General features: G+C 44.8%; 1 protein-coding gene across 4 annotated transcripts in view; it reads left to right on the top strand.

Moving 5' to 3' along the window:
* Positions 1-25,381, top strand: part of Epn2 (epsin 2) — an 87,429-nt gene that overhangs the window by 21,258 nt on the left and 40,790 nt on the right. For 3 of the 4 annotated variants that reach the window (XM_026380327.2, XM_026380325.2, XM_026380326.2), the window contains 2 exons: positions 15,992-16,116; positions 16,981-17,745. In XM_026380327.2, the coding sequence (XP_026236112.2) occupies positions 17,151-17,745 (595 nt within the window). In that variant the 5' untranslated portion in view covers positions 15,992-16,116; positions 16,981-17,150. The remainder of the gene's footprint in view (positions 1-15,991; positions 16,117-16,980; positions 17,746-25,381) is intronic. The other variant, XM_077800394.1, reaches the window with a different exon arrangement.

The raw sequence follows: 25,381 nt of genomic DNA, 5'->3' as shown, positions 1-25,381 counted from the left end.
TACTCAGTTGTCAGTGCTGGAAATGCACCCCTCAATTATTATTTTCCAAACAAAGCAGGACAATGGCAGTGAAAACACTGATTGAATAAAAGCATTTGGCTAATGGAGATAAAACCAGAAGGAAAATAACAACTTTCATTTCCTTTTGGTTTTTGTGTTTTGACATTTGGCAGCATACTTCTAATCTTTTAAGAATTAAAAAAATTATATGGTATGCAAACTTCTGTTTGTTTATGCTTGTTAAATTTAGTGTGAAGTAGACTAAAAAATTCCTCTCCTGTTCCATGTCAGCTTGCTCTGTTTTGCTTTTCTTGTAAAGCTGTGTGGTCAAGGGACTAGTGGGATGTAAGAGACCAATCAAAAACCTGTGGGGGCACATGGGAACCCCTATAGCAGAAGTGAAAACATTTAGCCTTATTTCCTACAGCTCTCTCTGGTCCTTTATCTTGATGATGCTCACAGGCTGCCATTCCTACTTTATGGATGAGGACACTGATGTTCATGGAGGTGACTAAAAAAGTGGTGGTGGGCAGACCTGTGATCTTTCCACTGATTTGTTTTTTTAGGGCTATAACAGTGTTGATAGCACATGTCTTATATTTAGTGTGGGCACTTGAAGGGTCCTTGCTTTGGAGGTTTGGTGAAGGTGTGGAGGCTCCAGAGAGCTCAGAGGAGGGAGAGTGAAGTGAGGAGGTAGGGACTTTGGGCACTGCAGAGTCATTCATTCCTATAGCAGATGTGTGCCAGGCATTGTGCTAGGCCCAGCATGTAGCAGTGAGGAGATAGTCGGGGACGCTGTCCCCCAGGAGCCTACAGTTCACAGGTTGTGGAAGGAAGGAGGGAGTGTGGACTGAGAGCCAGAAGTTCAGGCTAGCTCCAAGGCTTCTGACTCTGTCAGCTGGACAGCAGATGGTGGATCCTGGGCCCCCTAGAGGGATAGGAAATGGGTGGATGGGCTGCATAGTAGTCAGGGGTGGTGGGTTCAGTTTCCTTCTGAGACTTGGCATGACGCAGAGATGTGTACAAGGACATCTGAACCGTTCTTGGTGGTCATTAGTAGGAGAAGGCATGGTCCTCCAGAGCCTTGCACTACTCTGCACAGGTGCAAAAAGCGGTGCCCCTCTTGCCTTCTGCTTCCCTGGCCATGAATGGCTCTCCTGTGTCCATCTTGTTCCTGTCCCTTCTTGGCCTTTGCTATCACTCACTCTTTCCTGATTTGTTTCCTTGTCCCAGGTTTCCCATGCTCCCTCCCCTGGCCCTCAACATGATCCACCTGGATAAACATGCTGGCCCCATTTCCCCTCCTGCACCTCTTAGGTGCCAGCTGTCTTCATTCTCCTTGTCTGTTTTGCCAGCACCTCCAGCTACATTTGTCCGAAATAAAACGCTAAATAGTCTGCCTCTTCCCTTCCCCTGAAACCTCTCCACCTTTACTTTCTGTTAAGGGAACTTTTTGTCCTCCTTGCCACTCCCTTCTCTTCACTCCACCCATCCTGACTTTTGGTTGTCAGTGCTCTTTCTCCTATTCTGTGTTTTTGGCTATCTCCTGCTCTTTCTCATTCCTCTGCCACACCCAGATTCAGGCCCCAGTGTCTTCTCTTTCTGTTCTGGCGACTAAGTGTCTTCCTGTCTTCACTCCTCCCTCTGTCCTTTCTCCCCCATTGCTTGATGAGGATTTCAGAAATACCGTTCTGACCACGTCAGTTCCCTGCTCCCAAACAAAACAAAAACCAGCTTTAGTAGCTTTGCCTTTAGCAGTATTTCCCAACATAAGTTTAAGTGGCATGCAATTGAATGTTGTTAGTTTTAATAGTTCTTTATCTTAAAAATGCCAAGGTACTTTGGCAATTCCTCAAAGAATTACACATCTAGTTAACATTGAATACAGCAATTTCAGTATATATATACCCAGGATTGCTGAAAACACAATATCCACACAAAAACAGATAAAAAACTGGAAATAACCCAATGTCCATCAACTAAAGAATGGATGAACAAAATGTGATATATCCATGCAGTGGAAAATTATTCTGTCATTAAAAGAAATATGGAGTACTGATACATAATGCTACATGGATGAACCTTTAAAAGATGATTCCAGAGGCTTGGAATGTAACTCAGCAGAGTATTTGCCTGGCATGTGTGAGGCCTTGAGTTCAATCATTAACACCAATAACAAAAAACAAATAACAAAACATGATACTAAGTGAAAGAAGCTGCACACAGAAGACCATATATTATTTAATTCCATTTATATAAATGAAATATCCAGAATAGGCAAATCCATAGTTTCAGAAAGTAGACTTGTAGTTGCCAGGGAATCTGGGAGTGGGCAGTGGCTAGTGCCTGCTAAAGCGCGTGGGTTTCTACTGGGGATGATGAAAATGTTCTGGAATTAGTAATAATCCCAGTGACTTGGGAGGCTGAGGCGAAGGATAGCAAGTTTGAGCCAATCTGAGCAATTCAGTGAGACCCTGTCTCAAAAAAATAAAAAAAGGGCTGGGAGTAGAGTTCAGTGGTAAAGTGCCCCTGTGTTCATTCCCCAGTACCACAAGGAGAATTGAAAAATAAAAAAGTCATGATGCTTGCACAACATTGTGGATATACTAAAGAGAGGGGAGGGTGTGGAGGGAGAAAGAGAGGGAAAACACTGAATTGTGCACACCTTTATTGAATTTTATGCAGAGTTATGTCTCAATAAAAACAAAAAGATACCTCCTAATATCATAGTAGTGATACCTGATGTCAGATGTTGTCATTCAAATGAATATTTAAATTTAAAAGCATATTAACTTAAAAATATTCAGCAGACAGTGGTATGGCTTGTAGTAATGATTCACTGACAATGATTCCCAAAGTGTAGGGCATGCAGTAAATGCTTTATCAATGGTAGCTGTTTAATTCTTTGGAGGAGAAGGCAAGAATCTTTTTTTGTGTGTTGGACACAATACCTTTATTTCACTTATTTATTTTTATGTGGTGCTGAGAATTGAACCTAGGGTCTCGCAAATGCCGGGCGAGTGCTCTACTGCTGAGCCCCAGCCCAGCCCAGAAGGCAAGAATCTTGAAGGTGAATAACCAGAGTTGGCAAGTCTACATTTCTTAGCATCTCTGGTGAGGAGGCCCTGGCCATGCAACCTTGGCCTATGTCTTGGTGTGTCTGTCCCATTCTGCTTTCTCTGTGTCACTCCCTGAGGGCTTCTGCTCTGCCTCCTCTTTTATTCTTCTCATTCGTCCATAGTATTGCCACAGGTGCACTTGATGGCCCCATGTCTATCCAGGTCTTCCCATGAGCTGCCTGGAGCACCCAGTTTGGAGTCTCTTTTTGTTGTCCTTTGAGGGGTTGCTGTTCCCTACCCAAATTTGGAGTTCACATCTTGTACTTCTGTAAATACCCTGAGCCTGCTGATGTTGCCTTCTTAACACACTTCTTTGAGTGTGTGTAAAGTCATATCTGGTATCATCTTAACTATTGATACATCTTTGTGATGACAAAACAATGTTATAAAATAGGACAGCAAAGATAATTTGAAGATAGGATGCAGGGGCTGAGGCTATGGTAGTGGTGAAGTGCTTGCCTACCATGGGTGAGGCACTGAGTTCCATCCTCAGCACCATGTTAAAAAATAAAAAGCAAAAAACCCCCAAATAAACAAAAAATAAAGGTTAAAAATCTATTTTAAAAAGATGCAGTGCAGAGCCTTGTGGAGTGATGTAATCCCCCCAGTGACTAGGGTGTAGCTCAGTGGTAGAGCACTTTTGGGCTCAATTCCTAATACCAGAAGAAAAAGATAACAGTATAGAGAGCATTTTGTCCTCTGTGAATGAGCAGTTCTCCTCTTAGGAACATACTCCTAGAAAACCTTGTTACAGGTATCCCAGGAGACACACCTGTATATTACAGAGGTATTTGTGATTGCAAAAATCTGTAGGAAACGGAGATGTCATCCATAGGAGCAGGAGAGGCACATCATTAAATAGTAACACAGTCATATTCTACAGCGTGAAAGTGGATGAGCTGCAGCTTCTATATGGAGCAATAGGGAAGAAACACAAGAAAGTGGTGGAAGACCATATGATGTTTAGGTTTATAATGTTTGTGATCGAGTTATTCTTTGCTTTTCTTTCTTTGGTACTGGGGATTGAGCCCAGGGGTGCCTACATCCCCAGCCCTTTTTGTTTTGACACAGGGTCTTGCTAAGTTACTTAAGTTGCCGAGGCTGACTTTGAACTCGTGATAGTCCTGCCTCAGCCTCCCGAGTTGCTGGAATTACAGGAGTGTGCCACCACCACCAGCTTTTTTTTTTTCCTTAAAAGCAAAGGACTAACTGGGCATGGTTGTGCATGCCTCTAGTTCCGGCTATCCAGGAGGCTGAGACAGGAGCCATCTTGGGCAACATAGCTAGACTCCCACCTCAAAATAATAAAAATAATAAGTAAATAACAAGAGTGAAAACCTAGAACTCAGACTGTTTGCTCTCTGCCCCGCAGAGGAGGTGAGGAGAGAAGGGGGCCCCATGTGAACGCTGGTGGGTATTCTAGATCTTGAGGGGTTGTGGGCTCTTTTCATTTGTGCTTCATATGTGGCTTGCACATATTCTCTCTCTCCCTCTCTTTTTCAGTGTTGGGGATTAAGTACTCCCACTGAGCTACATCCCCAGCCCCACCACCTGTCTTTTAATTTTTTTTTTTTAAAGAGAGAGAGAGAGAGAGAGAGAGAGAATTTTAATATTTATTTTTTAGTTTTCGGCGGACACAACATCTTTGTTTGTATGTGGTGCTGAGGATCGAACCCAGGCCCCACACATGCCAGGCGAGCGCTCTACTGCTTGAGCCACATCCCCAGCCCCTCTTTTAAAAATTTTGAGACAGGGTCTTGATCTCCTGCTCCAGCCTCCTGAGAAGCTGGGATTATAGGCGTCTGACATTGTGCCTGGCTACACATATGCTCTTAAATTACCCAATAGTACCTAGTAAAACATTTAAGCAAACAGAAGAGCAACAAGAAAACATTAGGGCTGACTCCCGCCTTTTCTGGGGCCAACTCTGACGTTTAAGACTTAGGAAGGAACATTTCCTCCCAATGTAGCCAGTCAGTGTTGCAGAGTAAATAAAACACTGGGAATGTCTCCAGCAGCAGAGGAATGAGGGAAGTAATATTTTTATCCTGTACCAAAAAAGGAAGTTTACCTTGTAGCATAAAAAGGACCATTTTTTTTTTTTTTTATTCTGAGTGACAAGAACCGTTTCAAAGGAGCAATGCAGACTTCTTAGGTCACTAAATTTGATGTGACTGATCTAGTAGAAGACATTATTATAGCCAAAGGGACATAATTTATTGAAGAATGGAAGTTTAGAGAAATACATTTTCAAGAACCATTTTGGACTACATATAGCCTCTGTATGGTGGTGTCTCAGACTCTTCCTGAGACCACAGTATTGCCAGTCTATAGACCTTACGTATTTTGAGGGAGAGCCTTCTTCGAAGAATGTCACAGCCCCTTCACCTTTGCAGCTGCCCTGGAAAGAGCTGGGAATGCCAGGTTCTGATCCTGGTCTGGCACTAATCGGCCCTAGGCCTTGTTGTCTGTACATGGTGAGTTCTGAGGCCCAGCCCACTGCAGGAGGTTTGCTTCTGTTTTCTGGACTTGGTGAGCTAGCTGGGGAAAGAATCTCCTGTGGCTTGTTGAACAGACCAGGAAAACTTTATGCTTCCCTGACGTCTTCTGGCTCCAAACATCTAGATAAGAGGGGCCTTTTCAGGCTTGAAGATTTAGCAAGGAAAAATTTGTTGTTTTTGCGACTTTTTTTTTCTTTTTTGGGGTACTGGGCATTGAATCCTGGGGCACAGGGTCTCACTAACGTGCTGAGACTGGCCTCAATCTTCTGATCTCCTGACTTAGCTGCTTGAATTGCTGGGATTACAGATGTGCTCCATTCTATCTGGCTCTTACAGTTTTCATTGCCGGATTTATTTAAAGCCAGAAAGAATAAGAATAGGATTTGGACTGGGGATTGTTCAGTGGTAGCCTGTTTTCCTAGTATATGCCCTGGATTCAATTTCCAGTACTGGAAACAAACAAACAAAAACTAAAAAAGAAAAAAGAATAAGGGTTAAGAGGGTGAGACCAAAAGCCACAGAGGTGGGATCAGATCCTGGTCTACCATTTGCTGGCAGTGCAGCCTTGGGCCAGTTGCTTAACCTTTCTGTTAATTTCCTTTTCTGTAAAATGCAGATAAGAATAACTTCCTGTAGAATTGTTATGAAGAACCAAAGAGTAAACACCTGTGAAGTGCATAGTAAGGGTTTAGTTAGAATTTGCTTGCTGCTGCTTTTTTTTTTTTTTTTGTACTATGTATTGAACCCAGGATGCTTTACCACTGAGCCATATCCCCAGCCCTTTTTTTATGCTTTATTTTGAGACAGGTCTCTCTATGTTGCTGAGGCTGGCTTAGAACTCATGATCCTCCTGTTTTAGCCTTCCAAGCCACTAGGACTATAGGTGTGTGCTGCCACAGCCAGAGAATTTGCTATTTCTACTTGGAGAACCCCTTCTATTTTCTAGTACTCTTCTAGTTCTGATCTCTTATTAATATCAGAGAGCTAGCACAGTTGAGACTTTGGGAATGCCAGCTGCAGAGAAGACCAGGCAGGACCACTGAGGGTGGTTAGCAGGTTGCGTGCATGTCTGGAAGGAGAGACTCGCGTGGTAAATCCACTGTGCTGCCAGGCCAGTTCCATCTTGCTTCTTGTCAGGGAGAAGCCTCTGTGGGCTTCAAGTCCTGCCAAATTGGCCTCAGGGACCTGCTGAGAAGCATCCCTATAGACATATGTACCTGGACAGGCCAGGGAAGAGGAAGCAGATATTTGGATGCCTATCATTTGTCAGTCCCACAGCAGCTGGCACAGCAGCTGATGTTCATTGCTTCTGCTTTCCAGATGTAGAGATAGAAGCTCAGAAGAGTGCATCCTCTAGCCTCAGGCCACACAGCTGGAAAGGCAGGATGCTGGTTCCTGTAGTGGGAGGAAAGACTACCCATTTGAGCCCTTGGATGCTGTCCAGGCCAGCTGGTGTTGCTTCCAAGTGCAGGCTGGGAAGGGCAGTGGGTGGCTGCTCCTTGGTGCCCCAACCTTGTTGGGAGCAGGCTTCAACAGCTGTTCATTTTGTAGTCAGCACTTATTAAGTACCAGGTGTGACCATGCCTGTTTCCTGGTGGTGTATTACTGGGCAGGCATTATAGCAGCTATTTTCTTACTTGAGAGAGAGAGACCAAAGGAAAGCAGAACTAGGAGAATAGCATCAAGGTGTACCTGAGTGGGTGGGATAATGCTTTTTTTTTTTTTAATCTTTTGCTACTGTATCATTCATATGGTAGGTGCTTATTGAGCACTTACTGTGTGCCAGATGCTGTTCTAGGCATTGGAGAGACAGTGGTAAAGAGTCAGGTAGGGCTCTGCCCTCATGAAGGCAGGTAGAGCCAGAGTGACATGAACAGATAAATAGGCACATAAGCAAGAAAGTGTCAGATAGAGGAGGGGCTCTGCTGAAAATGTGAACTGGTGAATTGACTGCCTCTGAGGAGGCAGTGTTTAAGCTGACATCTGAGTGACAAGGAGCCAGGCTGTGACAGTCACAGGAAGGACAAGGACTGGCAGAAGAAAAAGGAGGTGCGGTAGAACTCAAGACAGAAACCTGTCTGGCAGGCAGGTTTCTTTGGAGTGACAGCAGCATATTGTTCCAATAATAAGAAAAATGACTGGAGCAGGGTGCAGTGGCACACACCCTGTGATCCCAGCAATTTGGGAGGCAGAGGCAGGAGAATCACAAGTTTGATACCAGCCTCAACAATTTAGCAAGGCCCTAAGCAACTTAGCAAGATCCTGTTTCAAAATAAAAAGGGCTTGGGATGTGGTTCAGTGGTAAAGCACCCCTGGGTTTAATCCTCAGTACCAAAAAAAAAAAAAAAAAAAAAAAAAAGTAAAATGACTGGAAAAGAGAGTATAGCACACAGGTGGCACAGAAAGAGTTAACTTTCAGGACCGGCCCTTCCTCAGGGAACTCCAGGGGCCCAAAGTTAGGATGGTTTGGCTCATTTGAGCATATCTGAGATGAGCCTGTACTTTTGATCTCTGAGGTTCTGGCTCATCCCTCCAGCCCTAGTGATGGTGAGATGAGTTGGGAACCAAGGTCAGCTTGTGAGACTCGTGGACATTAACCATCATTACCAGAAGTCTGAGGAAGTAGCTCCCTTTGCTGCCTGCAGAAATCTACCTGGCTCCTTCTGGCTTCTCCACAGCTGCTGTGGGGAATCCAAGCCCCTCCCAGAAGTACTGGTTGCAGGGTAGAGGTGAGCTGACCATTCACTTTTCTTGAGCTGTGGTCTTGTGCACACAGGGTGAAAACACCTGCTCCTTGGCAGATTCCTTCTTGGCTCGAATCCTGTGCTCCCTCTGAGAAGAGTGAAGTCACAGTGGTGTTGGAAACCCAGAGACAGTGGACGCCTGGCTGAGGGCCCTGTGGCTCACCCCTGTGTACTTCCACATTCTCTGGCTTCTGGAGATGGTGACAGCCCAGCACTTAGCACCACCACAACCACTAGCCAGGTCTAAATTAAGCACAAAATCATGGGAACTTGAAAATTTCCCATGCAGCTTGTCACTTTTTTTCAAACATCTCAGGCTGGAAAGTTGTACTGCCTAGCAATGGTAATCCATAGCATGGCCTGCTTTGGGGAGGGGACCCAGTCTCTGGGTGTGTGTGTCCCCATTGTCTTTCATCAGTGATGTTTCCAGTGGCAGAGTCACTGTGTGTTAAAAACAGAAATCTCTTTGGGGGGTCACATGCTGCTTTCCTGGGAGAGGAGAGGAATTCTGAGGGCTGCTCTTCACACTTCCAAAGTCCAAAGGGAAGCCCTCCTTTGCCCTCCCATGGAGCCCCATAGGCCTACAGAAACATCTGTCTGATTGGCTTGTGGCCTGAGTTTTAGTCCCTTAGACTGTGACCTGTGGCTGAGCTCCCCATGACACCATGGAGATGGCAGGGAACGGGGCCACTGGTCAGAACCATGGCTTTTGGAACTGAAAGGTTTGGGAAGAACATCTGGTTTACCTCTGTCATTTTAGAAGCAAGGACCCTGGTCACTGGCTTCCTTAATGCTGCAGAGCAGTTACAGCATTGCATCTTGGTCCGCATGTTTCCCTGTTTCTCCTAAATCTGGTCTCTTTGTACCAATGCACATCATTTGCTTTTTTGCATGATTTATTCTCCCCTCCCAGTGCTGGGGAGAACAGGGTGTCCTTCATGCTAGACAAGCACTCTGCCAGTAAGCTTCACCCCAGCACCTTTTTCATGATTTTAAAAGAATACTGTCCTTGATTTGGTCATTTGCAAAACTATTGAATAAGGGTGAAGGGTGGAAGGGAGGTAGAGGAGTATTAAAAGTTTGCTTGTTTTCCTTGAATGTCTGCTTTAGGTGTCCCCTTTGTGCAGTTGTCAGGGTGTTTGATCCTCGACTCAGGAGGTTGCAGCTCATCATGCCCCATTCCCTGGGTCAGCAGCAACAACCAGAACCAGGTCTCTTGACCCTGCCCTTGCTTCACACAGTGTTTAAAAATAACCACATTTTGCAGGGTCCGGTGCATGCCTGTAATCGCAGTAGCTCGGGAGGCTGAGACAGGAGGATCGTGAGTTCAAAGCCATCCTCAGCAATGTCAAGGTGCTAAGCAACTCAGTGAGACCCTGTCTCTAAATAAAATACAAAATAGGGCTAGGGATGTGGCTCAGTAGTTGAGTGCCCCGAGTTCAGGCCTTAGTACCAAAACAAACAAACAAACAAAAAACCCCCCAGAAAAACAAAAAACAAAAAAACCCCACATTTCACCACTAATATAATCTGTATTCATGGGTGGCCCTTCCCAGAGACAAAACAGTTGGTAAAGAACAGTGAAATTCTTTGGCATGTTTTTTGGCACTTGATTGCTGCTTTTAGGAAAAGTAAAGTCACTTAAAGTTTCAGGAGGCCATATGATATATACTTGAGCTCTCTTGTGCTTGTTGGAATGACTGACGGATCTTGGGAGAAGCTGCCCAGGTGGCTTCTTGTTAGAAGGCCTCCTACTTACCTGAAAGGTGATGTTGATTAGCATGGGGCTTGGCTGTCCCTACACAGTCAGCCCTTTACATCTCCACCTTGATATAGGTGGACTTATACTCCTTAGGATCTTTCTCTTACTTGGACAAAGGTTCTGGGGCGAGAGAAATGAGTGTGGGCAGTTTAACTTTACCTGGCCTACCATATAGAAGGCAAAGTCAAAAGTTTGTTTTCCCTCAAAAATGTTTAAATATATGAATGCAAAGGTTTTTTTTTTTGTTCCAATTAGTTATATATGACAGTAGAATGCATTTTTGACATATCATACAAAAATGCAGTATAACTTCTTCTGGTTGCTCATGATGTAGAATCACACTGGTTATGTAGTCATATATGTATATAGATTGATAAAGTCTGATTCATTCTACTATCCTTCCTACTCCACACCCCCTTCCCTCCCTTCTCTTCATTGCCCTCTACCTAATCCATTCCCTACCTAATATTATTCCCTAGCACACATACCCCCTTATTGTGAATTGACATCTGCATATCAGAGAAAATATTTGGCCTTTGGTTTTTTAGGATTGACTTATTTCACTTAGCAGCAAATGCCATCATTTCATTCTTCTTTAAGGCTGAGTAATATTCCATTTTGTATATATGTCACATTTTATTTCTTCATTCATCTGTTGAAGGGCACCTAGGTTGCTTCCATAGTTTAGCTATTGTGAGTTGAGCTGCCATAAATATTGATGTTGTTGTGTCACTATAGTGTGCTGGTTTTAAGTCCTTTGGGTATAAACCAAGGAGTGGGATAGCTGGGGCAAATGGTATGGTTCCATTCCAATTTTCGGATACTAATATATAAAGTTTGGTTTTGGTTTCTCTAAATCAACAAGAAGCCATTGGAATGGAGATGCTCAGGTTCCATTAGTGAAGAAGGTGTTGCATTTGGGCTGAAGCTCATTGTTTTTCCTGGTGAGGGAAATAAAGGAATTTCTCCCTGTTTCTACATAGGCTTTAAGTTAATGCTAACGTGGCTGAAGCAGAACCATAATAGTCCTTTCTCTTTAGGCTGAAATGATTACTGTTGAAAAGAATGTGGTACTGTCCATATTGTCCTGACTGGGCTGTTGTCTTCTGGAGGGTCTGTCATGTGAGCTGCTGTCTCAGCTACTCCTGACTGGGCCTCCTTGTAAAGGGCCTTGTACCCTTTTCCCCAGGAGGAAGATGGAAGTGTTTGCTTTCTCATAGATGGCACATAAAGGGAAACAGAGCCAGTTAATCAAGGATTGCAGAGTGTCACCCACATTTCCGGTTCCTGTGCATAACACCCTGGACCCCTGGCCCTGCTTCAGTGTGCCTAAAATCATCCGGGGAGCTTGTTAAGAATGCAGCATCCTCTTGGTTCTACCTCTTTTCTATTTCTGGATTTTCAAACAGTCTCCTAGGGGGTTCTGATAAATATGGGCTGTGGACTATACAGGTGTGACACTGGGGAAACATGGACATGTCCGTTCTCAAGCTCACTCTGTCATCTGCTTTTAGAAGGATGAAGTATGTGTGAAGTCATAGGATCTGCCATCTGATGTGGGATGTTCAGTCAATCCACTCAATCATATGTATTGATTGGGACTGATTTGCTACAGTCACTGTTGAGTCCTGTGACTGTTAGGTTTAGGGAGAGGGTATTGAGGGACAGATGTTGCTATTTCTTCACAGCAGGGCTTTATCCTTGATAATGGAACTGAAAAGTAACTGCCCATAATTTCCTTAGGAAGCACAGGTGAAGTCACCATGTTTTGACAGTGTCCTACCTGGGTGACTCAGAACCAAGAAGAATCTGTCCCTCATGATCAGGAGTACCAGATTTGAAAGGAATTTCCCTATTCAACTCTACATGTCCTTGGAGCACATTTTTATAGACTTCTTGCCTCCAGGGGCATATCAGCCTTGGGTTGTTATTCCCCTATTAGTTGTTTAATTCAGTTACTTTATGGTTCCCATCATACATTGCTCTCATGAAAAAGTAGATGATCCCAGACTTTGGGGATCCTTCATCACTGGGGAGTGCTGAGAATCTCTGGGAATACACAGCCCTCTATGTCAGTCTGCGGCGGGGGAGCCTGGCATTGTCTTTACACTTCTGCTTGAGGCCCACTGGGAGCTGAAGGAACAACTATTCTCTCTTTGGCTGTTGCTGGCTTTCCTCCTCTTGTCCCCTCAAGCACTTGTTGCATAGGACATGCAGTTGCAAGTGACAAAAACCCCACTGAAAGTTACAAATGACTTCTCAGTTACATGAGAAGGGAGGAATGGCTTCAGATATAGATGAACCTAGAGGTACAAATGATGTGATGTCTTTCACCCTTTCTTTCACCCACTTCTTGCTTTCTCCTATACTTATTTCAGTTTTAGGTAACCTCTGACCCTGGCCTTGTGGTGGCTTCTAGCAGCTTAGCAACCTCCTGGCTTCCCATTTGTCTCAGGTCCCATCCAGAGAGGGTTCCAGGTGGCCTAATCTGGATTGTCAATATACCACCAGGCTGGGGGACTTTGGTGCTTTAATTGACCAGAGCCTCCTTCTGGCCAATCCCTAAGAATGACTGAGGCACCCTTTCCAAGACAATTGGAGATGGTTGTTGCACAGGTAAAACCAGTAGATTCCATTTCCAGGCTGAAAATTAAATATTTGGCTTAGAAGAAGGCTTTTAGTTCTGGAAACAAAATGTAGAGAAATGAGTGTTTCTTTCCATACTGAAAATATTGTGGCTTTTGATGGTGGAGTCCTTAAAACTCTCAAGGACTTCCAAAAAGGCTAACAAATCATTCTTTTTGTTTGTTTGTGGTGCTAGGAATTAAATGCAGGGCCACCCAATACACCAGGCAAACACTCTGCCAGTGATCTTTACCACCAGCTCTGGGCCAGATTCTAACTCCCCCTGCAACATCCCCAGGCCAGCTAGGATGTTCAGTTTTTTTGCTTTTGGTTGGAATTTTATTGACTCACAGTGATTAAGAGTGGCTATCTCAGCCTGGTATGGTGGCACACACCTGTAATCCCAGCTACTTGGAAGTCATAGGCAGGAGGATCACAAGTTTGAGGCTAGCCTGGGCAACTTAATGAGGCCTTGTCTCAAAATAAAAAAATAAACAGGACTGGGAATATAGTGCAGTATTAGAGTGCCCCTGAATTCAGTCCTTGGTACCATAAATAAATATATGTATGTATAACAGAACTGTACAAATTCATACAATGACTTTGTCCTTTTACTTGTCAGTATGTAATCTGTAAAAAATCCTCCCACCTTTCAGTGGGGGAGTTCTCTTTGATGTGAATTTTTAACAAAGTTTATTTTTCTCTCGTTTTCACAACTCCTCCTTGTCCTGCTGTCTTCCCCATATCTGGCCTGGAGTCCTGAAGATGTGGTTCACATTTGTGAACTGGTCATAATTCCTAGGTTTAAACCAAGTAAGGAGCCCAGGAGGTAACAAATTCCTGTTCTAGTGGCTTTTGCATGTGCTTAGCAGGCTGGAAATGGAAGAACTGGCAAACTGGGAAGGAAAGTTTGGAAAGTAGAGCAAGCAAACTATTGAGAAGAGAGAACAAAACCCAGAACTCAGGTTTTGGAATAATAGGATATGTCCTTGGGAGGTAGAGGAACACGTATTGGAGGGTGGGAGCTTGCTTTTGGGAAGGTGTCTTGGCAGATATTTGCTAAAGAAGAACCACTAAGTATTTACAATCCAGTCCTGAGGTTGAAGAGGAGAAGTTTGAAATGGGAAAATTAGAGTCTGGGGTGTACGTGGCTCAGTTTGCCAAAGTCATGGAGGTTCAGGTGTTCTGTGCCTGTGGTCATTGCCAAGGTCCTGCAGCTTGGCTTAGGTCACCCTAAGTTGGAATTGGAAGTTTCAGTTTGCAGCATCTTGCTTGGATAAAGGTGCATAGCCCTGTTGACCTGGAAACACGGTCCCTGAGGCACCTCTGGTGTCTTTTCAATTAGTGGGCATTTCTTATCCCCAGATCTCTCCCTTCTTAGCATCTGCTAATTCTGAAGGCTGCTCTTTCTATAAGCTTTAAGAAGATAGCAGAAAGTTATGTCAATTATATGGTCTTTATTTTTCAGACTGTAGTGCATATTTTATTAGCTTTTTCCTTAGGAAGCTTGAATATTTCAGAGACCACCAACAGGTGTCTGTGCAATTTGAGCCTGTTAAAGAAAGACCCCCACCTTGGTCAACAGACCTGACATCTGAATTGTTCAGCTTTCCTTCCTTGGTCAGTGTCAAAGAAACAAAGGCACTCTGGCTCTTGCTCACAGGAGTCACTGTCTTTTCTTTGTCACAGGCTTACTAGGCCCAGTGGAAGCCCTGATGGGGCTTCACAGTTTACCCCAGTGTGCCAGAGGATGCTGGGCCCAGCTGTTAGACTTCTGCCACGTGGCACTCTGTAAGATGGTGGGACTAGAGGAGGTAGCAGAACCCAGGGTATGTTTCTCCCTTGGGGAAGTATTCTTTTTTCCTAAGGTATTCTCAACCATTCAAGGTCTTTTTACCAACATTATTTGCTCTAGTGCTTAATTGAATTATGGAGAGAGGTGTTGAGGCCTCTGCAAGGGAGAATCCCAGCTCCTTCTCTTGGAGTGGAGGCAGTCATCCTGCCCAGCTGAGAAGTGTTAGGGTCCCTTGCATATAGTAGGGCCTCATAAGTGCATCTGAACATTACTACTGATTTTAACACATAGCTATCACCCCTCCCCCCACCCCTTTTGTTTGATACTGAGGATTGAACCTAGGGGCAGGGACATTTTATCACTGAGCTACATCCCCAGTCCTTTTAATTTTTATTTTGAGACAGGATCTTATTAAGTTGCTGAGGCTGGCTTCAAACTAGCCATCCTCCTGCCTCAGCCTCTCCAGTTGCTGGAATTACAGGTATGAGTTACCATACTCATCAACACAATATGTACTCTGTAAGCTGGGAGATACTCACTATAAATCAGAGTGTTCTTTTTCCCTTTGTCAGACCCGTCCCATTTCTGCCAGCAGTATATGTTGCCCTATGAATGAAAAGCCTACTTAAAGTAAATAGGCAGGTCACTATGAAAAAAATATTTTTATCTCTGGTCCTCTGATAGGCTTTGGAGGATTCACAAGAGCTGGCCAAGTGGGCAGAGAGGCAGAACATGCCTGCCTTCAACCAAAGCCAGTTCTGTGGCCATAGACAGAGGCAGAGACAGAGTCAGAGACAGAATCCTGAGCATACTTGAGGTCATGAGATAGTGGATGAAACTTTGTGAGCTGTCCCTTTCTTGTGTGGTGATATGAAAAGTGGCCATTATATTTCCTGTGCCATCCTTTTGTTTACTTGTTTATTTTGATAGGTTCATTGCCCATCTGAGCTTTAGATGAGGAAACTGAGACTGTCTTTGTTTCTCTAGTAGAAATAGCACAGCAGCATGGTGGAGAGGAAAGGCCATTTCAAAAGGAGGTGGCAGGTCCTGGACTACACAGGAGATATATCTAGAGAAGGATGCTGGCCCAGCTGGGTGACTTTTTCTGCCAGACAGTTGACAGTGATTTTCTTTTTCTCTCTCTCTCTTTTTTTTTTTGTTATAGAAACAGATTATTTATGAGACAGTAGTTTTCACAAGCTTGATAAGCAAGACAGAGATCCTGGCCTGAAGGAACCCAAATGGCCAAGCAAGTGGTAGTGATGGTTGGAGCCCCTCACTTTCTGTCTAGTCTCCAGCTGTTCTGCTTAATCTGTGGCCATCTCTGAAGTCTTCTGGGCCTTAGAATCCTCATTTTATAGATGAGGAACCTTTATTCTCTGCAGGATTATGGCCTTCTTGAGGATAAGGACACTTTCTAATCTCTGATATTATTTATTCAACAGTGTTATTTCGTGTTGGGCACAGTGCTTGCTAGGTGCTGGGTACTCACTGTGAACGAGGCAGATGGGGGTCACCAAACTTGAGGACCAGAGCCTTGTGTTGGAGATGTGGACCCCGCTTTAACTCCGTAAGTGTTTCTCATCTGGAGGAAGAGGGGATGCATGTGTTTGGAGTTCATGAATGCATATCTCTGGGCCTCAGTTTTCTCCTCTATAGAGTTGAGGGGGTTGGGCTCCAACTAAGAAGTTTTAAGGCTGTGTTAGCTGGGTCAGATGCCTAGGGTCTTGAAAGTGGCGGAGGGAAAGTTGGTTGTCATCCTTGCTCTAGAAGACCAGAGAGAACCCTCATTAGTTCTCCAGCAGGGAAGGTCAGAAAAGAAGGCTCTTGAGGAGATTCCCCTAGGTAGAAAGAAGGCCAGGGGACCAAGGCCAAATGTTCAGCAGTTTTAGAGGTACAAACGAGCATTTTGGATTAAGATAGTCCTAAATTGAGAGGCTACATATAATTTTAAAACTATCAGGATTGAGCTTGGGGTATAACTCAGTGGTAGAGTGTGAGGCCCTGTATTAAAGCCCCAGTGTAAAATATAAAATAAACATATCAGGACCAATTTCCCCAGCATCCTGATTCTTTCACAGTACCCAGCAGTGAAAATAGAACCCACCAAATAGCCATTTTAGTGGGAGACTTTCTTGGAAATGGAACAATAGTTACAATGTTTACTTGAGTTTAGATTTTACTCATTATTAGCTGACATTATCAATTTTACTTATTATTACTGGCACTATTGATTTTATCTTAGTTTTGAAAGCAAAATGGACTCTCTCACATCATAAGGAGGCAAGAATATGTTGACTATACACACAACCTGCCCATTCTTACCTAATACCTGCAGTTTACAGAAGTGTCTGGGCAAGGATCTCCCACCGTCACAGGGTGCTCACATCAGCAACCAGATCACCGTCACAGGGTGCTTTTTCTGTCTCTCTAGGTCATGGCTTCCAGCTTCTTGGACCTGAGGCTCCAGAGGAGGAAATGACTGTTCCGGGCTCTTGCTCCAGCTCAGTTACGGAAACTGGACCTTCATAGGGTGTGGACTTACAGAGAGAACAGGAAAGTTTCTCTTTGAAGGGCTTTAAATTTGTAACAAAGAAAATAAAAATGACGACTTCATCTATCAGACGACAGATGAAAAACATTGTGAACAATTACTCAGAGGCTGAAATCAAAGTCCGGGAAGCCACCTCCAATGACCCATGGGGACCATCCAGCTCTCTGATGACCGAGATTGCTGACCTGACTTATAACGTGGTTGCCTTCTCGGAGATCATGAGTATGGTGTGGAAACGGCTCAATGACCATGGCAAGAACTGGAGGCATGTGTATAAGGCGCTAACCCTGCTGGACTACCTCATTAAGACAGGCTCTGAGCGTGTGGCCCAGCAGTGCCGTGAGAACATCTTTGCCATCCAGACCTTGAAGGACTTCCAGTATATTGACCGGGACGGCAAGGACCAGGGCATCAATGTGCGTGAAAAGTCTAAGCAGCTGGTGGCCCTTCTCAAGGATGAGGAGCGACTGAAGGCTGAGAGGGCCCAGGCTCTCAAAACCAAAGAGCGCATGGCCCAGGTGGCCACTGGCATGGGCAGCAACCAGATCACCTTTGGCCGCGGCTCCAGCCAGCCCAATCTCTCCACCAGCTACTCAGAGCAGGAGTATGGCAAGGCTGGGGGGTCACCGGCCTCCTATCATGGCTGTGAGTAATCTAAGCCCTTCCTACCCTGACTCAAATGGGCACCTTATATAGATGCAGTACCCAGGGCAGCAGGTAGCCTGAGTTGCCCGGGGCTGAGGATATGGCAGCCACTCTAGGACTTGATTCTGTCCTCAGTTCTCAGCTTTTGCATACTAGACAACAGTGCCCTAGTCTGGGTTGAGTTATGCTCACAAAAGGGCTTTCAGTCCCTTGGCTGCTCTGTGGGTTTCATTCTGTGCATCTGGGCAGGGGGGCTCCTGTGGCTTCGTGGGTTCTCCGGAGAAGGTGGTCACCAAGGCAGGTCTCATTAGCTTTTTCTTCTGAGAAGGTTTGCCAGCATAGGAATTGCCTACTACTACTCAAGTAATGGGGAGCTGATTGATAACTAGGAGGAAATGAATGCTCTTTTTTTGGTAATCTTGTTTCCTTAATCTGGTATTAAATTTTTTTTCTGTTGACTGAACTGTAGGTCTCTTGAGTGGCTCAGTGTATTCTACTTCAGCATCACAGAGCATGGAAATTAGGTGTTTCTGTTTCGTGTAGAGAGGGAAAATTGCGAAAAAACCTCTACAGGTTGTTAGTGTGAGCAAAGCCTCTTTTCCAAACATGCAAAAGGAGTGCTCTGTGATTTGGTTGTGTGGTTGGCTCTGCACTGGACAGGGCTGGTCTTTTTTCTGGTTTTGCATGTCAGTTCACTTTGGGTCTTTGTCCTGCGTTCAGAAGTGATTTCAGGGAGCAGAAGTAGAGTTTAAGGCCTGTTAGAAGCTAATGTCCTGAACCATGTTTGGCAGCCTGGCCAAGGTCTTAGGAATAGTGCCCCTTCTCCACCCTCCCAGTGCTCTGTGGCCATGGTGCGAACCTCACATTGAGATAGGTGGCATTGGTGGCTTTTATATAAGGATAGGGAGGTATAGAGCTGGAGGAATGCAGAAATTGTATTTTCTGACTACAAAAACAAAAATGCAGATTTTTATGCCCATGCTTTCTGGAATTAGTAACACTATATCAGCATAACAGTAAACATTTTTTTTGAAGAGTTATTTGTAGTTTGGCAAGCCGGTCAACTCTTGCTTAGTCAGTGGTTCTGTCATCAGACCACTTGCCAGCATTTCCTGCTTTTGCAGGTTTCAATTTGACTTTGTCCCGTTACCACAGCATTTTGAGAAATGTGTCAAATGAGAAATTTGCATGTCAAAGTCAGATTTTTCTGCCTCTAGGAATTCTAAGTTATTATCAAACTTGGAGCAGTTAGAGTTTTCTTGTCCCATTTTTAGTTATTGTCATTTTCTCTTGGTTTAAACTGTTCTGTTTAAGCAATGGTTGTAACCTTCATGAAACCCCTAGAAAATAAATGGTTTATAATCTGCAGACGTTTCCTTTCGGGTTAAATTTGCACATATATACAAAAATAAATAAATAAAATGAAAGTCCTTTGGCTTCCTCTGTCAAAAGAGGTTGTGGTTGAGATGCATGACCGAGGGGCAATGGCCCTCTTCTTTTCTGTGCTTCTCACAGCCAGTATTCTTAAGAAGCCAAAGGATACAAAGCACAGAGCTGAAATAGTGTCACGTTTAATGAACAGTTCGTGGAACATTCCAGGGGCAGGGGTGAGATGGCGCCATAGGAGCCTGGTCATTTGATTGGGCCTCTCCTTAAACTAAACCCTGGGTCTTCAACCACAGGCCCTACCAAACTAATGTTCCAGGTCTAAATTTTTCCTGTTTCCTCAAACCTTGAGCTTCAGCTGCATATTTAGGGTTAGAATGTGGTCAGTGGGCTCTTCACAGCTTCTGAGCAGAGGGGGACCACTGTGTGGTGATTGGGACCCTGGATGGTCTTGTCTTACACCCCCTGTAGGGCTGCTGCGCATCCTCTAATGGTGTGTCTCTCTCTGTGTGTATGTGTGTGTGTCCCTGCCCAACAGCGCCTGAGGCCTCGCTGTGCCCCCAGCACCGCACAGGGGCCCCGCTGGGTCAGAGTGAGGAGCTGCAGCCACTGAGCCAGCGCCACCCTTTCCTGCCGCACCTGGGGCTGGCCTCCCGCCCAAATGGCGACTGGTCCCAGCCCTGCCTCACTTGTGACCGCGCAGCCCGAGGTGGGACGGCGGTTTGCTTTTCTCCTTCCTAGAAATGCCGGGCGGCTTGCTGGGGGGTGCTTGTTGATCCAGTACAGCCAACTCTCTCCTGACTCCTGTCCTGCCTGTCTCCTCAGGAGCTCATGCTCCACCTCATCTGCTCACATGTCACTCACTTAGGAGGGGTAGGCATGGGGTGATGGCTCCTGTTCTTCCCGCGCCCCACACTCTGACAAACTGGATGGCCACTAGTAGTGGTGGATCAAACCACTTGGTTTATTGATGTGGAAATGTATGATTTAAACCTCACAATGCTGAGCAAATACCAGATCCTCACTTGATGGTATTGGAAGCATCTTTAATGTGTTAAAAGATGCCTTGCTAAGCATCCAGTGGGCTTGTTTTTGTTTCCCAGTGAACTGCTGTCATTCCTGAAATCCCCATTATCATGGTAAACAGAGAGTTAGCTGTACTGTCAATTCTAGGTCAAGGTATTTGAATATACTGAATTCAATAGGTAACTAAAAATGGGGCTTCTCTTTTGATTAATTAATAATGTATCCTGGTCAGAGCTCACCCTGTTGTGGGTTAAACTGGAAAGAGATTTGCATTGTTATCCACAAGAAAATGCTCTGTCTGAGCTCCCTTTACTCCAGCCGGGGGTTCCCACTTGGAAAAAAAAATTATCTCTTCTACTTAGTAGAGGGTACTGATAGCAAGCCTTTATGCACCTTCCCTGATAAGGTGGCCATGCTTTATTTAGCCCTGGAGATAGTTACTGTTCCTTCATGCCTCATTAATGCAATAGCTTGTTTGATTTGGATTGTGTGATCACTATATTTAATTCTGGAATGTTTTCCTTCATGCCCCTGGCTTCCCCTAACAGTTTATATAGGAGTTTGGCTTTGCCATGATTTTGGCTTCTCTTAAAATGATGTTAGACAATGTAAGGAGGACTAGGTTTGTACCATCAAGAATGTCAGGATCAAAGCTTGTTTTGAAGAGTTACCCAAAGGCCCATGGGTTATAGGTCCATTTCTTCCTTATTGATTAAGGGACTGTTCTGGCAGATTCCCGCAGAACTCCATGGAGCTCCTCTGATTTTCTATGTTCTACCCATTCAATAATCAATAAGGTCTGTTTTGAGCCCTGATGATTAGTTTTTGGTTCAGCTGCCCTCTGGCTTTCCCCTTGGTCAGCTGGCTTTCTTGGGACATTTGCATACTAAGATCAGGCCTGCTGCCTCCTCTTCTGGGTACCTCCAGTCTGCCTGTGTGGTTCCCTGTGTTTGGATAGCCACCCCCCAAATCTGGTGAGTTGCTCAAGGTATATAGCCCATGGGATGTCTCCTCTTCTTCATCTCTGGTATGAATTAAAGATAAAAATGAGTATGTTTTTCTTTTTCATGCACCAGATGAATTTTGGGCAAAAAGTGTTACGTGGAATTGCATTCCATCCTTAACTGTTTGGTTCTGTCCACATCTCTCACCTACCTTGTCACGGGTGGGGGATGGGGCCTTGTCCCATGTTTCTTTTCTCTTCTCTTTTGGAGCCTCCTAAAGTGTTGAGAGTAAGGTAGGTGCTTAAGATATGTGTACTTATGAATTTCCTTGGAGCACATCCACTTGAAGTCTAGCAGTGGAGAAGTCAGAGTAATACAAGCTATTCAGAAAAAGGTCTTATGAAAAACAGGGGCTTTGACTCTGGAGAGGGATTTGTGAGGGGTATAGGAGCAGAGGAGGCAGATTGCTGAGAAGCCCACCTTGTACTACAGCCACAGCTGGAAGGTCTCTCAAGCCTTGGATTGTTACCCTAATGGACAGTGATGTGATGGTGTTTGAGGACAGCTTTCTTTAGCCAGATCTCATTTCATCCTCCTTGTCCTTCACTGCCCTCACACATTTGTAGATCTGACCTTGGAAATCTCTCAAATTCTGTCCCTCAATCTCATTCCTTGGCCTCAGTCCAGTGTAGCCTTCTAAGTGGTTTCCTTGCCCCCCTCCTCCCCCAATCCATCACTCATTTTTATAAATGATGCTCTGAGCTTGTGTGGTTGTACATGCCTATAAAGCCAGGAGCTTGGGAGGCTGAGACAAGAGGATTGAAAGTTTGAGGCCAATCTCAGCAACTTAATGAGACCCTGTCTCAAAAAAGGAAAAAGAAAAAAAGGACTGGGGATGAAACTCAGTGTAAAATGCTCTAAGTTTAGTCCCCAGTACCAAAAATAAGCAAACAAGCAAACAAATAAATAAATACTACTCTGGCCCTGGGGCCAGATGCCCCTTTACATGCTGGGTTCCCTGCAGGATCATCTCTAAGCTTTTGTTGTGGCAGACAAAGCCTTCCCTGGTAAACTGCGGTCACTGTCCTTCAGCTCTGCCCATTCAACTCCTCAAGTCTGTGCAGGTCCATGTCTTCCCACAGAAGCACCTCAGTCCTCAGGTTTACTTGAACACAAGGCTTTGTGTTCTGTCTTTCTGCTGGCCAACCCTGCACTCTGGCCCCAACATTCTTCCATTGCAATGTTTATTGCATTTCCATTCTGCCAGGCACCATGTGCCAAGCACAGAGCAGAGCCCCCAGCTCCTTATGGCACTTACATGGTAATGGAAAAGAAAACACAACATAAATAAATTAAATAGCCTATTACGTGATGATGCATGCTTGGAAAATAGCAAAAGCAAACACACACACACACACACACCCCAAACAAACAAAAAACAGCAATAAAAAAACTCTGGGAATGTTTTAAAGTTTTTGTGAGGAGCAGGGAAGATAGTTTGCAGTATGCACAAGCATCGAAGGAGGAGGAGTTAGCTTTGTGGAAGAACATTGGGGAAGGGGGGCAGCAGTGCAAAAGCCTTGAGGCAGAAGTGTACTCAGGGTATTTGAAGAACTAGAAGGTAGCCAGGGAGACAAGCTGAGTAAGGGAGAGTGGTGGATTGGGTCAGGATAGAGCCCTGGGCCTCAGGCCTGCAGGGAGTGTAGTAGGGTGGGGTCTCTCTGACTAAACCACTGCAGTGCTTACCAAGTGATTACACTGGTAGGAAACATTCCTTAAATTCTCAGTCCATTTCAGCTGTAGGATTTTGTGTTATTGTTTGTATACTGTAGCAATGTCAAGTGGCTATAAATTTGCTAAATACTTTCACTGTACTTTCCTTGTCACAGACCACATAGTCCAGCTTGGTGGACTGATATGGGGCCTTTAAGAGTCTACTACATCAGGAGCCAGGGGAAGGCTTTGAAACTCAGGGAGGCTTGGTCTGAATTGAGTGACAAGGTTTAGGAGTGTCCCTCTAGCGGGGTATGTGGCAGGGCAACTGTAGGAGATTGGTAAGGAGGTCACTGGCCTCATCCATGTGGGAGATGATGGTGCCTATAGTCCAGTGGATGGCAGAAGTCTGGGAAGTGTTCAGGTCTTGGGTATATTATAAAGAATATCCAAGAGGACTTGTTGGAGGCCTGGACTGTCATGAAGGGAAAATGAATTGGGGGCAGCTCTGAGACCCTTGGACAGAGTATCTGGGAGTAAAGATAGCTGTGGTTGTGGCAGGTTTTTTTGTGTGGGAGGGGAGCTGGCATAGGGAGAAATATGCTGAAGTGTCTTCTTCTTCTTCTTCTTCTTTTTTTTTTAAAGAATTTATTTTAGTTGTAGATGGGCACAATACCTTTATTTTATTTATTTATATTTTATATGGTGCTGAGGATTGAACCAGTGCCTCACACGTGCTAGGCAAGCACTTTACCACTGAGCCACAACCCCAGTCCCTTGAAATATCTTCTTAACATGCAAGAGGAGATGGCAGGAGGCTTAGAGTTTGGTAGAAAATTCTGGGATGAAGATGCAGGTAGAGAGTTATTGGTACTTGAATGGTGTTTCTGGTCTTTAGCTCTTTGGCCACTTCTGGCACTCATGTTTACTTGAAGGCTTAGGGTACACTGGCCTCAGCTTGCCTATGTTGGCTGCCCCTCACACATGATTCTGGTATGCAGTTGGTGCTCAGGATGTGTGCAGAGGAGGCTACTCAGGCCTAGAGAGTTGAAGGGATTTGTCCAAGATCACAGAGATGGCATCTGGCTTGAACTGGAGCCTGGCTGTGAACAATACACCTGTTCCCCACCCATGGTTCTGGCTACCCTCTCATGTTCTGTAGGACTTGCCATAGCACTCAGCAGGCCATGAAGAAGTTGTGGAAGTTCTTGTGGTAGTAGGAACCTACCTCGACGACGGTAGAGCTGAATGGAGGAATCTTTCCTGTGAGTCAAGATGAAGGCTTGGGGGGAAAAAAGATCTCTGCTATTTCTGATTAAGAATGCTGTCAGGTCAGAGATCGCTTCTTCCTCCTGCCTGTCTTGGCTTCTGCTAAAAACTGGTAGAATGAAGCAGAGCCCAGCTTGGTAATTGCATCCCCCTTTGGCTGGGCTCCCTGAGTCATTCTCTGGAGCCAAGAGCCACAGTTGTCCTGATGCATCAGGAACCAGCCTAATGCTTTGGAGTTTTTGGTGGGAGTTTTAACCTCCAGCATTCCTGTTCTTTAAAAGGGTAAAGAAAAGATAAAGGCCGTGTGTGGTGGTACTTGGCTTATAATCTCAGTGACTCCAGAGGCTGAGTCATGGGTGTCACAAGTTGGAGACCTCAGCAACTTGGAAAGGCCTTAAGCAACTTAGCAAGAAGCAAAATAAAAAGGACTAGCTGGTCATGGTACCACATGCCTGTAATCCCAGAGGCTTGGGAGCCTGAGGCAAGAGGATCTCCAGTTCAAAGCCAGCCTCAGCAACTTGGAGGCGCTAAGCAACTCAGTGAGACTCTGTCTCTAGATAAAAACATATATATATATAAAATAGGGCTGGGGATGTGGCTCAGTGGTTGAGTGTCCCCTTCCCAAAAACCACAAACAAATAGGTCTTAGGATGTAGCTCAGTGGTGAAGCACCTCTGGATTTGTACCAGGTACCAAAAAAAAAAAAAAAAGTAGAAATTCTTATTGTCCTAGAGTGAACCAGAACAGCTTGAAATCCTACAATCAAAGTGATGATGATGGGCTTTGCCCTATGTGGGAATTGCCACCTGCTTCTTGTCATCTGGAAATTGTGTGACAGCCCCTTCTGTCTGGGGTGATGCTTTTGGCACTCTAGCTGGTACATTCAGCCAGCTGTGTGTTTCTGGTGTTGTAGGGAAATGTCAGGGAATCTTTCAGACCCTCGGGCTCCTCATGCCAAGGCTGCACCCCTCACACCTCCCGGCAGTACTTACCAAGTGATTACTGGAGATTATGGTCATTTAATGTATTTGCCCTGCTTCACTTCAGAAAGGATTTGAGTTGGCTTATAAAACACATTCAGTGCCATAGGATTAAATACATACCAGAATAAAGTGGGGCAAAAGATAAAAAATATATATATATAAAATAGGGCTGGGGATGTGGCTCAGTGGTCGAATGCCCCCTGAGTTCAGTCTCCAGCCACCTCCCTCCCGCAAAATAAACAGATAGAACTGAGGATATAGCTCAGTGGTAAAGCACCTCTGGATTTGTTCCCTGTACAAAAAAAAAAAAAAAAG

The sequence above is a fragment of the Urocitellus parryii genome, chromosome 7, assembly GCF_045843805.1.
Source record: "Urocitellus parryii isolate mUroPar1 chromosome 7, mUroPar1.hap1, whole genome shotgun sequence".
Lineage (NCBI taxonomy): Eukaryota > Metazoa > Chordata > Mammalia > Rodentia > Sciuridae > Urocitellus > Urocitellus parryii.
This window is presented reverse-complemented; position numbering and strand designations above follow the sequence as displayed.